This window comes from Sinohyriopsis cumingii, chromosome 18 (assembly GCF_028554795.1).
Source record: "Sinohyriopsis cumingii isolate HCF-2022 chromosome 18, ASM2855479v2, whole genome shotgun sequence".
NCBI lineage: Eukaryota > Metazoa > Mollusca > Bivalvia > Unionida > Unionidae > Sinohyriopsis > Sinohyriopsis cumingii.
In genome coordinates, this window is record NC_142978.1 from 51,610,499 (window position 1) to 51,623,560 (window position 13,062).

At 34.3% G+C, this 13,062-nt stretch overlaps 1 protein-coding gene across 1 annotated transcript in view; it reads right to left on the reverse strand.

Annotated features, from left to right (window-relative positions):
* Nucleotides 1-228: 228 nt before the first annotated feature.
* LOC149776638 (neuronal acetylcholine receptor subunit alpha-10-like) overlaps nucleotides 229-13,062 on the reverse strand; it is a 62,279-nt gene continuing 49,445 nt past the window's right edge. Inside the window, exons 4-8 of the mRNA XM_089941144.1 lie at nucleotides 12,151-12,195; nucleotides 9,628-9,737; nucleotides 7,457-7,995; nucleotides 3,811-4,001; nucleotides 229-1,700 (exon numbers count right to left, since the gene is read on the reverse strand). Of these exons, the coding sequence (XP_089797270.1) occupies nucleotides 1,356-1,700; nucleotides 3,811-4,001; nucleotides 7,457-7,995; nucleotides 9,628-9,737; nucleotides 12,151-12,195 (1,230 nt within the window). The 3' untranslated portion in view covers nucleotides 229-1,355. The remainder of the gene's footprint in view (nucleotides 1,701-3,810; nucleotides 4,002-7,456; nucleotides 7,996-9,627; nucleotides 9,738-12,150; nucleotides 12,196-13,062) is intronic.

Consider the following 13,062-nt stretch of genomic DNA (forward strand, 5'->3'; position numbering starts at 1 on the left):
TGACCTCGTGATCTTAATATAACATATATTTTGTTTGTTATTACATGGATGCCCAAAAAAACAACCTCACATAATTGAAACTGGTATAAAAACGTTTTAGGTTACCGCAAGAATTGATCAACCCCAGAAGAAGAAGAGATTATATTTATCTAGACATCCGGTATAGTTTTTCTCGGTCCGATACATCCTTGTAGGTGGTTCATCAGAAGTCAATAAAATAGTCATAAATTATGTTTCAACAATTTATTTCAATCATAGGGTTTAGATGCATAATCTGTTTTCAATGAATACATGTTTTTAAGTTAATGTATGAATAGTATAATAGTTAGCGAACACACACACATACACATCACACACACACACACACACACCATAACACACCATCACACACACTCTCTCACACACACACACACATCAAACACACACACACCATAACACACCATCACACACACACCATAACACACCATCACACACGCACACACACACACACACACACACACACACACACACATTCCAGCTTTATTTATATGAAGATCATACTTAAAATAGACTGTACATAACTCGTGTTAATTATCATGCCTATATACATCCACTGTGTTTCTGTAGAGTAGAGAAACTAATACGTTAAAATGCATGCGTTTCATCCTTTACCCATGTACAGATAGTACATAGGAGGCAATAGAACATAGTTTAACTAACTTGACTTTACAAGATGCAAGTTAGTGTGCACTTCTGGCTAATATGCAATGCACTGATTCGATTTACTTTCGATGCCAGCCCACAATACATGTCGAAGAAAGAGATATCATAAGAAGTGTAGTTCCAAAACTCTAGCAAACGCCCAGAACGAGAGTAAGGCTGAATAGGTCATGAAAATAAATAACAATGCCTGAACGAGGCTTAGCCATAATCGAAGTATGGAATCTGATTAATCAAAGAGAGGACGCTTCTACGATGAATGCAGATAATCGGTTGGAAATTGGAGTTGCTGAGCTATCTAATAATTGGTAATCTTATTATGTTTCTCATTTCACCAACTACTTAGGGAAGTGCTCAAGTGTGTGGAATCGGTACTATTTTATTAGGTGCTTGATTTCATCATTCAAATGTCGTCATTCAAACAGCTATATCTAGCGATTAAAATATGTCCGCTAGCGACCAAATTAACCTCACCCTCGCTTCTAGTGACAGGAGTCTGGAAATGAGACTATATTAAAAGCATAATTGTATGTAATACTTATTTAAACCAAGTGATTGTATTACTTATTAAACCAAATGACTATTATTTATTCATCCAAAATGTATGTAATATTTATACAAATATATGAAACAAAAATCAAAAGAGTTTACACAAATCAAGTTGCATTACTCGGAATAAGAACAGATAATGTTGTTGTTACAGTCACAAAAATGAAACAAATCAAAAGGACTCTGTCTATTATAAGTGCAAGCTGTTGCCATTCTTGCTTTATTTTATCTCTCCGATCCTGCTCAGTCAAACGTATTTCATTCCGTTCAATAGTCTGGTACACCTTTTGTAATACCCTTATGAACTGTTGCTCACAATTATCAATGGGCGTCGCTCCACCCGCGTGCACTTTGTTTCCGATTCTTGGTGATAGGCCGCCATTTTGATTTCGAATGACGGGATCAAACGGTGGCATTTCGTAACCATACAAATCTGTTTGTGGCACCCTATGCTGGAATAATAATAATAATAATAATCACCATCATCATCATCATCTGAATAGGAGGCACTCGTGTCGAAAAACAGCTCTTTCATTTCTGCCATTAGTGTAAGAAATGAAAAGACGTTCTGGTATTCTTTTCTAACCGTCAGAAAGAAAAGAATACGCCTCAGAGATGCTAGTTGTATAATATAACCTCGTTGTCAGACAGATATAAATCATATAGTCCCGACTGCTACAAAATCCATACTACTTCTGTCAGGTAGCTAGCATATCTAATATTGGTAATAATTAATTGGTAGATCTGATGTTGGTCGCAGCTAATTAGTATATCTAATATTGGTCACAGTTAATTGGTAGATCTGATGTTGGTCACAGTTAATTGGTAGATCCAATATTGGTCACAATTAGATTTAATACTGGTCACAGTTAATTGGTAGATTTAATATTGGTCACACTTAATTGATAGATCTGATATTGGTCGCAGTTAATTGGTAGATCCGATAATGGTCACAGTTAATTGGTAGATCTGATATTGGTCACAGTTAATTGGTAGATCTGATATTGGTCGTAGTTAATTGGTAGATCTGACATTGGTCACAGCTAATGATATCAGGATATGGTAAGTTAGGTTAATCTGAACCACGAATTCTTCATCGAGTATCATTCAAGCAATCGAAAGTATATATAGATAACAATTTAAGATTAAATGTAAATCACTGAATACCACATCTGAAAGTGTGTATGTGTCTATTATCTCTCTGTCTATATATATATATATATATATATATATATATATATATATATATATATATATATATATATATATGAGGCTTAGGTCAGTGATAATTGTTTCCTTAAGTGTGGGATACTTCACTGTAAATCACTGAATACCACATCTGAAAGTGTGTGTGTGTCTATTCTCTCTCTCTCTCTCTCTCTCTCTCTCTCTCTCTCTCTCTCTCTCTCTCTCTATATATATATATATATATATATATATATATATATATATATATATATATATATATATATATATATATATATATATATATGATGCTTAGGTCAGTGATAATTGTTTCCTTAAGTGTGGGATACTTCACTCTATTTTATCTCAATGTTTGAAGATACCTGTGTTATTATGTGCTCATTTTTTCTCCTTTCAATTTACATTGTCAGAGTCGTGTATTAAATTTCCATACTGCACGGCATCATATTGCACGACAGCTGTGTCTAAAAATAATATCGTGTGTTACGAGCTACCTTGACTATAAAGAATATACGCTCATTTTGTTTTATTACATTTGATTTTGAATGAACTAAAGAATCTGTTTCATCCACTGGAAAGCAGAGATGATAAAGTTAATTGTATGGACTAGTTGACGGAGTCACAAATAAAATTTTCAAACAAGCAAACGAATAAACCTGATATTCGCAATGTCCATGACAAACGTGAGAGACGCAGTATTGAACACGCCATTTTGACCATCTTATTGGTTATGACCAGTGCTCTCTTGAGTCTATAATACTAGCATAGCAAAGCATATTTAGGCCAAAGGTTTGAACATATCTATGAGAGACGTTACATTTTTTATGTCCAAGTACTAAATTCAATTTAAACTTATATCCAAGTACTAAATTCTATTTAAAATTATGTCCAAGTACTAAATTAGATTTAAAATTACGTCCAAGTAATAAATTCGATTTAGAATTATGTCTTAGTACTAAATTTGATTTAAAATTATGTCCAAGTACCAAATTTGATTTAAAATTATGTCCTAGTACTAAATTCGATTTAAAAAAGTGCATTTTAAAGTTTAGGTAGAACAGTAAGAGCCTCAAAGCGAATAAGCCAAGACGACGAAGAATTTAAATAAATAGATAAATAAATGAATAAATGTTGTTCTTATTTTGCGTTTAACACCACTTATCAACGCAAAGATGGATTATACATTGCGGCCAGAAAGAACACGTGAAAACTCCGGTGAAAAAAAACATCGACCTACGGGTAGCTACTGGCAGCATTCTCACATATCCGCATTAGCCGAGCCAGAGATTCATCATCTCCTAATTTCGGGAATTTCATTGCTAATCATAGCCCCAACTTATCCAATATTTTACCCACCATTCCTTTCTCAGGAGGTTCAGGTAGATCAAGCTTAACGAAGATCAGCTTAGCTAGAAACCCGAAGCAGATTTTCTTCACGATGGCGGGAATCTCATATCCTCTGCTTCCTTTGTGGTGAATATTCAGTGTAAGAACAGTCATGGCGGTAGTAGCCGACACAATGGCGATGGTAATGCCGTAGTATAGCCCTGCAAAAAGAAAACTCTTGCGGTATATTGAAGCAATGAAGTGGATTTGTTCTTACATGCCATGTTCATAAATATCAATAAAATAGAAAATAGACATATGCTTTAATCACAAATAAAACCATGATGAAACAAATAAATACGACCTCTCAAAAGAATGGATTTATAATTCATGAATTTAAATTTAAATCCGCTTGTTAAACATCCCCAGATACATGTCGCAGAGGAGGCATTACTAACATGTCTCAGAATAGTCACTGTTAACATGTCGCAGAGTAGGCACTATTAATATATCACGGAGTAGGCACTATAAATATGTCGAAGAGTAGGCACTATTAACATAATTCTATACTTTTTTATTTGCATCACCCTTACCCAAAGTAGTAAATCTAATATTCAGATTAGCTCGTTTCGTTGTCTACTTTACTTGGGACAGAATATGAAGAAATATTTGATGGTTTCGATCCCACCAATGGAACAAAACGGGGTGTCAACAAGTTGGATAAGGTAAAGATGAGCTTTCATTGAACTCACATTATGGCATAATAACTTACATTATGGCATAATAACTTACATTATGGCATAATAACTTACATTATGGCATAATGACTTACATTATGGCATAATAACTCACATTATGGCATAATAACTTACATTATGGCATAATAACTTACATTATGGCATAATAACTTACATTATGGCATAATCTAGTATGGATAATATCCAGTTTTCGATTAGTAAAACTTGGTACTTTGCTAGACCGGATATTTGGACATAAATACTTTTTCAACACGCTGTAAGACATGCTACATTGAGTACACTGTTCGAGATTGTTCCACAAGGATGCTGTGAATGAACGTAGAAGGTTATAATTTGTTTGTACGGACACGGGGTGGGGCTGGGCTGTAATTCAATTAGATACTCAAGAGTTTGGCTCGTTTTAATATTGCAGAGTGTTAATAACTTTTTTCTTTTTCTTCTAGACTGCAAACATTCCCTCCTTATTTAAATCTACATGGATATCCTGGTAGTGTATTTTATAAGTCCTCTAAATATTCTTGACGACTCAAGCTGTAGTTATTTTCAATTGTTTTGAATCGATCAATGAAAATTCGTCCCGGACTACATTGGCGTATAACAAGATAGGTCTGATCGAAGTAATATACCATTTTGATAAAATTTGCCAGCTAAGTTTGTATTTTAGTTTTGGAAGATTGCCTATTCGATATGTTGCTGTTTTTAAAGTACAATCAATGTGACAAGTCCATTTTGTATTTGATGAAAATATTAATCCTAGATGTCGACGAGAATCCACTATTTGAGTTCGATAGTATCAAAAATATGTTCCGGATTATTTGTTATGGTTTTGTTCGTCAAAAACATGGCCTCTTTTTTTTCTTTCTGGATTAAACTTTAAAAGCCATTGCTTGGACCAATTATGCAGTTTTATTAGATAGTCATGCATTGCAAGTTCTATTCAGCACAATATTGGGAGGTGGGGCGGGGATAACGAATAGATGAGTCAGCAAATTCACTGGTGAAATATAACAGCGTACGTCTATTCTCACTATTCCAAAACTCAGACGTGCTATCAATAGGTTACTCAGATATACTATCAATAGGTTACTCAGATATACTATCAATAGGTTACTCAGATATACTATCAATAGGTTACTCAGATATACTATCAACAGGTTACTCAGATATACTATCAATAGGTTACTCAGATATACTATCAATAGGTTACTCAGATATACTATCAACAGGTTACTCAGATATACTATCAATAGGTTACTCAGATATACTATCAATAGGTTACTCAGATGTGCTATCAATAGGTTACTCAGATATACTATCAATAGGTTACTCAGATATACTATCAATAGGTTACTCAGATATACTATCAACAGGTTAAGCAAAAGGTGTCCATTGCAGGATGTTGTTATGTATTTAGGTATATGCGTGTTAAATCTGTATAGTACACAACATTTAAGGCTTCTTTTATCCTAAATTTTAAAATAAAACCATAAGTTAGGAACTCTAACTGTATCGTTTCCACTTATATTTCTAAGATGATATCAAACCATTGAGCATGCGGATACTTTACGCATACTCATCCCTCCTTTTAAAAAAACTCCTATTGATCTCTATGACAAGTATATCTCATATTTTTTTAGTTTGTTCTCTGTTATATTTTTCTTTCATTTATTTTATCCGCGCTGCAAATAACCTGTCCTTATCCTTAGAAGCAAAGTTAGTTTGTTGTAGGTAAGGAATAAACTAATATACACTGAATTATGACCAATAAGAAAACATATAAACCTAACTGATATCTTACTTATTCCTATTCTGAAATGTGGCAGTAAAACATGAACCTCTTACTTCAATGTCAGCCTCTTCAATAATACGTTTTCACGTTGAATAACTGAACTTAAAAACGTTGAAATTCATTCTTGGTACAACAAGAAAAGAATTAATACCTGCATCAAACAGCAGAATCTGATATATATATATATATATATATATATATATATATATATATATATATATATATATATATATATATATATATATATATATATATATATATATATATATATATATATATATATATATGCATACAGAGCACTATCACTCAGTGTGGCGGTAGATCATAGGCCAGAGCTGTGGAGAGTATTGAATTAAAACGCAATAAACGTGGCCCTAGGCAATGGTTTAGAGCTTCGGAGAGTCCTGAGTTAATAAACTATAAAGGTGACTTTAGATTATATAGATAATACTGAAAAACTTACTAAAGCAAATAATAACAAAGTCACATTATAGTGCTCAATATATAAGACGTTAGAAATCGCCGTTATTTATTTTGATAGAACTTAACACATTCCAAACAATATTTCAGCTGAGGACTGACCGAATATTTAATCCATAATAATATGTTATAAACATCACTTCCTCGCGAAAGTAGGACATTCGGTCTGTTCGCAAAATAGAATATAGGACATTCGGTATGTTCGAAACAAGGAATGTAGGACATTCGTATGTTCACAACACAGAATGTAGGGCATTCAAAATATTTGCAATATGGAATATAGGACATTCAGTATGTTCGCAATATGGAATGTAGAACACATTCGCATGTTCGCAACATAGAATGTAGGACAGTCGATATGTTCGCAATATTGAATGTAGGACGTTCGGTATGTTCACGACATATAATGTAGGGCATTTAATATATTTGCAATATGGAATGAAGGACATTCGGTATGTTAGGAATCTGGAATGTAGGACATTCGGTATGTGCACAACATAGAATGTAGGACAGTCTGGATGGTTGCAATATAATTCCCTTGTTAAATAGCAAACACTTAATTTTCTTAACATTTTATAATTTTCCGTATATTCTGAAGCTAGTCACAAGAGACCAAGAGTTCACTTGGTTCTCTTGGAATATACCTTACCTATCAACGGTACTACATCTGACGTAGGAGGCATGCTTTCTGCCACGATCATCAAAAACACCGTTATTGAAAGCAACGTTGTGATGCCCATGGAAATTTTTTCCCCAGAATCCGAGGGCATGTAGAATCCAAGTAAAGCTACCAGAGTAATTAGAACGCACGGCATTACCATGTTGAACAAATAAAAAAGTGGCCGTCTTTTTATCACGATGTGATATTTAACGAATACATAAGGCTCGGGACAACAGGAAAAAGTGATTTCCTGACGTCTGTGTTTATATTCCAATAAAGCCCATTCAGAATTCGTGACGTAGTTTGATATGTCTCCTTCGTCACCAATGTTGATTATGTTCAACCGATATGCGTCGTACGTCCACGAAGCGAATTCCATGCTGCAATTTTGAACGTCATAGGGAAAGTACTTTACGTCAATTGAACATGAGCTACGAAAAATGGACATCAAGAGCCACGTGACGTTGCCCTCGTTCGTAACGATGACGTTTGTACTCACTGTGGTGACGGTAGAACTAACGTCAGCACTGAAAAAGACAAAGAAATATAAATATTGGGTTTTCTACGTTTTTGAACAAATCCTATAAATTGAAAATAAATATTAACTTATTTTAGCACACTGATAATTATTCATGATCACTACAGTCTTTCTTTCTTATGATTTTGTATGAACTGTAATTCTACTTAAAGACTGTATGATCTTTAATTGCTGTTTGTTGATAATTCTGACCTTGATTATGATGGATAAAGTTACGTTTATAATTCAGTTCAAAAAAGGCACTAAAATCGAATGAATGGTGATTTACATCGACTGATATTTCTGGCACACGTACCAAACCCCATAACGAATGCCAAGACCGAGACTGTCTTGGATTAAGACTTGCTACAGCTGGCTTCGGGTTGTTTAAAACTTTTAATTTATAAAAGATTTCTCATTATTAAAGAATATATCTAAAACTTAATGAAGTTTAGGACTGCAAATCGTACGTTTCCTGTTGAAAATGTTAGATGGGGAAATGTTTCCTGTAGATGGGGTAATGTTTCCTATAGCTAAAAATATTGTACACTCTGTCAGTGGCAAGAAATAGGTGAAGAATATCATTATGTCATGTCGTGTTCTTATTTTCATGATTAAAGACAAAAATACACTTCATTTTTATATTTATAGGACTAAAGTTTAATAATACAATAAATTAATGATTACAGGTTACACGCGACTCAAAACAAATAATTGCAGATACTTGGATTTGGATGGCATATTTTTCATAAGCATTATGTATTGATATCACACGCCAAAATTACGTTCTTTTTTCTTAACTTCATATGTTCAAAACTATAAAACCTGAGTGTTAGAAAGTCTTGTATTGATTTGTCTTGTCACATGTGAACATTTTCGTTTTTAACAGGGTGCATATAATGATCCTGATCGTGATGTCAAAGTTTTCTTGCATTATCTAAAGATAAACAATGCGCATACGATCGTAATGACAGTCCTTATTGCTGAAAGCGATATTTCCGCAATGGTCGGAATCGTGTCTGTGACAGTACTTATTGCTGAAAGCGATATTTCCACAATGGTCGGAATCGTGTCTATAACAGTACTTATTGCTGAAAGCGATATTTCCACAACGGTCGGAATCGTGTCTGTGACAGTCCTTATTGCTGAAGGCGATATTTCCACAAAGGTCGGAATCGTGCGTTTCAGCACTTCTTGCTGAGAACGATATTCTACATTGGTCCGAATCGTGCCTGTTTCAGTACTAATTGCTGAAAGCGATATTCTACAATGGTCTGAATCGTGCCTGTTTCAGTTCTTATTGCTGAAAGCTATATTCTACAATGGTCCGAATCGTGTCCATTAGGTATTTAATGCTGACAGTGATATTTCCATACAATAATCCGCGTCGTGTTTGTTAGTTCGATTATTCCACGAGAGAAGTACAAAAATCTAGACGCCAAAATGCCGTTATTTCTCTATATATCTTAATGCTTTTTCCCAGTGAAAGAATGTCTAATGAATGCGTGTCTAGTATGCATAAATGACAAACAACAAGAGAGAAAGAGGTGCTATGTGTAACAAATCAAAAATTAGTTACAAATATATTACCTTTGGGTCTCTTATTGGAAAATATTGAATGTTTCTTAACGACAATACTTGCTTGTTGTAAAGAAGGATATCTGGTTTCCATACATCCCCGTGGGGCAAACGGATCACGCTTATGTTTCCATACTTGGCAGGATCCCACACTAGTTTATTGTCAAGCCATCCCTAGAAAAGCAACAAAGGCAAAATTATATATCATAAACAGGTCATGAGAAATGCTGCAAAGGTATTATAATTAATTGTTTGTAAAGTTGTTAGCAATTTATAATGACCAAGCAGAGTGTCTGGCGGTTCAAAGGTTAGAAGAGCAGTACAAAACGGGTCCGCATTGTACCTCCCAAATGAGTAAATCTTTTTTGAAAGAAACAGTAAATTTTGGCGCATGACGTTAAAATCTCAAATACCCAAATGTACAATGCGTCAAAATACAGTATATATGGGGTATGTATTTCCTTATATGCGTCAAAATACAGTATCTATGGGGTAAGTATTTCCTTATATGCGTCAAAATACAGTATCTATAGGGTATGTATGCGTCAAAATTCAGTATCTATGGGGTATGTATTTCCTTATATGCATAAAAAATACAGTATCTATGGGGTATGTATTTCCTTATATGCGTCAGAATACAGTATCTATGGAGTATGTACTTCCTTGTATGCGTCAAAATACGGTGTCTATAGAGTTTTTACTACCTTGGATACTTTGTATTCCGTATAAATACCATGCAACTCCTATGATTAAAGTATTACGCTCGGTTCTTTAAAAGTAGTCATTTGCATGGTAATCTGAATAATAAATGCCTTTGCTCCACAGATTCAAAAGCTTTGTGCCAAAACTGTACCCTTCATGAAATTTTCGATTGGGTTAAAATAAATTATTTTTATTTGCATTAAGTTTTCTAAGTTGTAAGCCTGTAGCTTACTATATAGGCCTAATAATAAGACTAACAAAAACTGTAGGCTTAAATTATGTCTTTAAAATCAGGCTTATATCAAAACATGAGACTAAATAAGTTCTAACAGGTGATGACCCCGGCAAAAAAAGGAAATGCTAGGAACAGACAAGATCAAGAGGTTTTCTTATTCATATGTGTGATGGCCTATATGAGGAAATGCTAGCAATAGACAGGATCAAGAGGTTTTCTTATTCCTATATGCAATGGCCTATGTGAGGAAATGCTAGCAATATACATGATCAAGAGGTTTTCTTATTCTTGCATGAGATGATTGCTGTAAAGAAATGCTAACTAGTGTTCCTACACGCGATGACCTCGATAAGCCATGCCATCAATAGACAGGATCGAGAGGTTTCCTTATTCCTACATGCGATGGCCTATATAAGGAAATGCTAGCAATAGACAGGGTCGAGAGGTTTCTTAGACATAACCTCTATAATGAAGTGCTAGTAATATACAGGAGGAGAGGGGGGTCTTTGATATTCAAAACATTCTTATTATTCGCATTTTATCGGCATGATCTGTCGACTCTATAGACATATTCTATATCATTCGTATTTTATCGGAATGATCTGTCGCCCTATAAACAATTTCTATAGAATTCATATTTGATCGGAACGATCTGTCGACATCATAGACAAATTCTATAGCATTCGTATTTTATCGGAATGATCTGTCGACCTTAGAGATAAATTCTACAGAATTCATATTTTATCGGAATGATCTGTCGACCTTACAGACAAGTTCTTCATCATTCGTATTTTATCGGAATGATCTGTATACCCTATATACACATTATACATCATTCGTATTTTATCGGAATGATCTGTCGACCTTACAGACAAATTCTATAGCATTCGTATTTTATCGGAATCATACGTCGACCTTACAGACAAGTTCTTCATCATTCGTATTTTATCGGAATGATCTGTCGACCCTATAGACAATTTCTATAGCATTCGTATTTTATCGGAATAATCTGTCGAACTTACAGACAAGTTCTTTATAATTTTTATTTTATCGGAATGATCGTCGACCTTACAGACAAACTGTATAGAATTCCTATTTTATCGGAGTGATCTGTCCACATTACAAACAAATTCTATAGAATTCGTATTTTATCGGAATGATCTGTCGACTCTATAGATAAATTCTAGAGCACTCGTATTTTATCGGAATGATATGTCCACCTTTTAGAAAAATTCTTTATTATCTTACCTTCAGATGCGTATTAACAAATTATTCAATGGTTAGAATAGTAATTTTGAGAGACAGACAGACACACAAAAAAGCAAATGAATATACCAACGAATGAGCACATGAATAGTCCGTAGAAATTGGAATAAAAAGATCCATAGGCATGAGAGACATGTACTGAAGTAATAACAGACAGACAGACAGACACACACACACACACACACACACACACACACAAAAGGTCAGTGACAAACATGCAGAGAATATACATGCATGATAGAGCTGCATAGAAACAAGACGATTTATTCCGAATATTGAAGAGAAACACATATAATTCAATTGCAGAAAATCGGATTTGCTTTGCTATGATTTACTGCGAAGTCAATACAAACTGACTGAGAGAAAATTCTATGGAAAGATTACCTGGTTCAGCCAGCAATTGGTTGTGATAATTTGATTTCTTTCGTCCTGAAATTAGAACGTATTACATCAATTTGAATTGGAATAAACGAAGGAATTACAGTCCCATAAATCATGGAGGGATTGAAAAAGGCCATTTTTTGTATCCGATCGCTTTAAAAAGAGTTCAGAAATATTGTGGTATATTCTGTCTGTTCGTCCGACCTTGCGTCCTCAATGCTCTTGAACACGTCCGATATTGTTCAAGGTAGCATATAGATCTTGGACCAGTTATAGTTAGATGCGTGTAGATTCTTTAAAAATTTGATCTCATCCCTGCGGGAGAAACCAGTGGGCTAGGGACAATTTAACATACATTTCAAATAACTCCTGATTTTTAGGTCTCACCTATCTAAAACATGGCATGTATAATTTATAACCTAGATATGAGATGTAATATTTGGGATCAAAACACAAGTGTGAGAATTTGCGTGTCGAATATGTGACCGCGTTGTGAGAAATAGCATGAGGGATATATAAATCAAGAGTGATAATGGACTGGGATACGTAAATCAAAAGTGATAATGGACATGTGGGATATATAAATCAAGAGTGTTAATGGACTGGGATATGTAAATCAAGAGTGATAATGGACATGAGGGATATATAAATCAAGAGTGATAATGGACTGGGATACGTAAATCAAGAGTGATAATGGACATGTGGGATATATAAATCAAGAGTGATAATGGACTGGGATACGTAAATCAAGAGTGATAATGGACATGTGGGATATATAACTCAAGAGTGATAATGGACATTTGGGATCTATGATCTAAGTGTGAGAAATGTCTTATGAGATCTATGACCCAAGTGTGAGAAGAAGGGGTATGTTGAATATATGGCCCAAGTGTCAGAAGTTATATGTCGAATGTA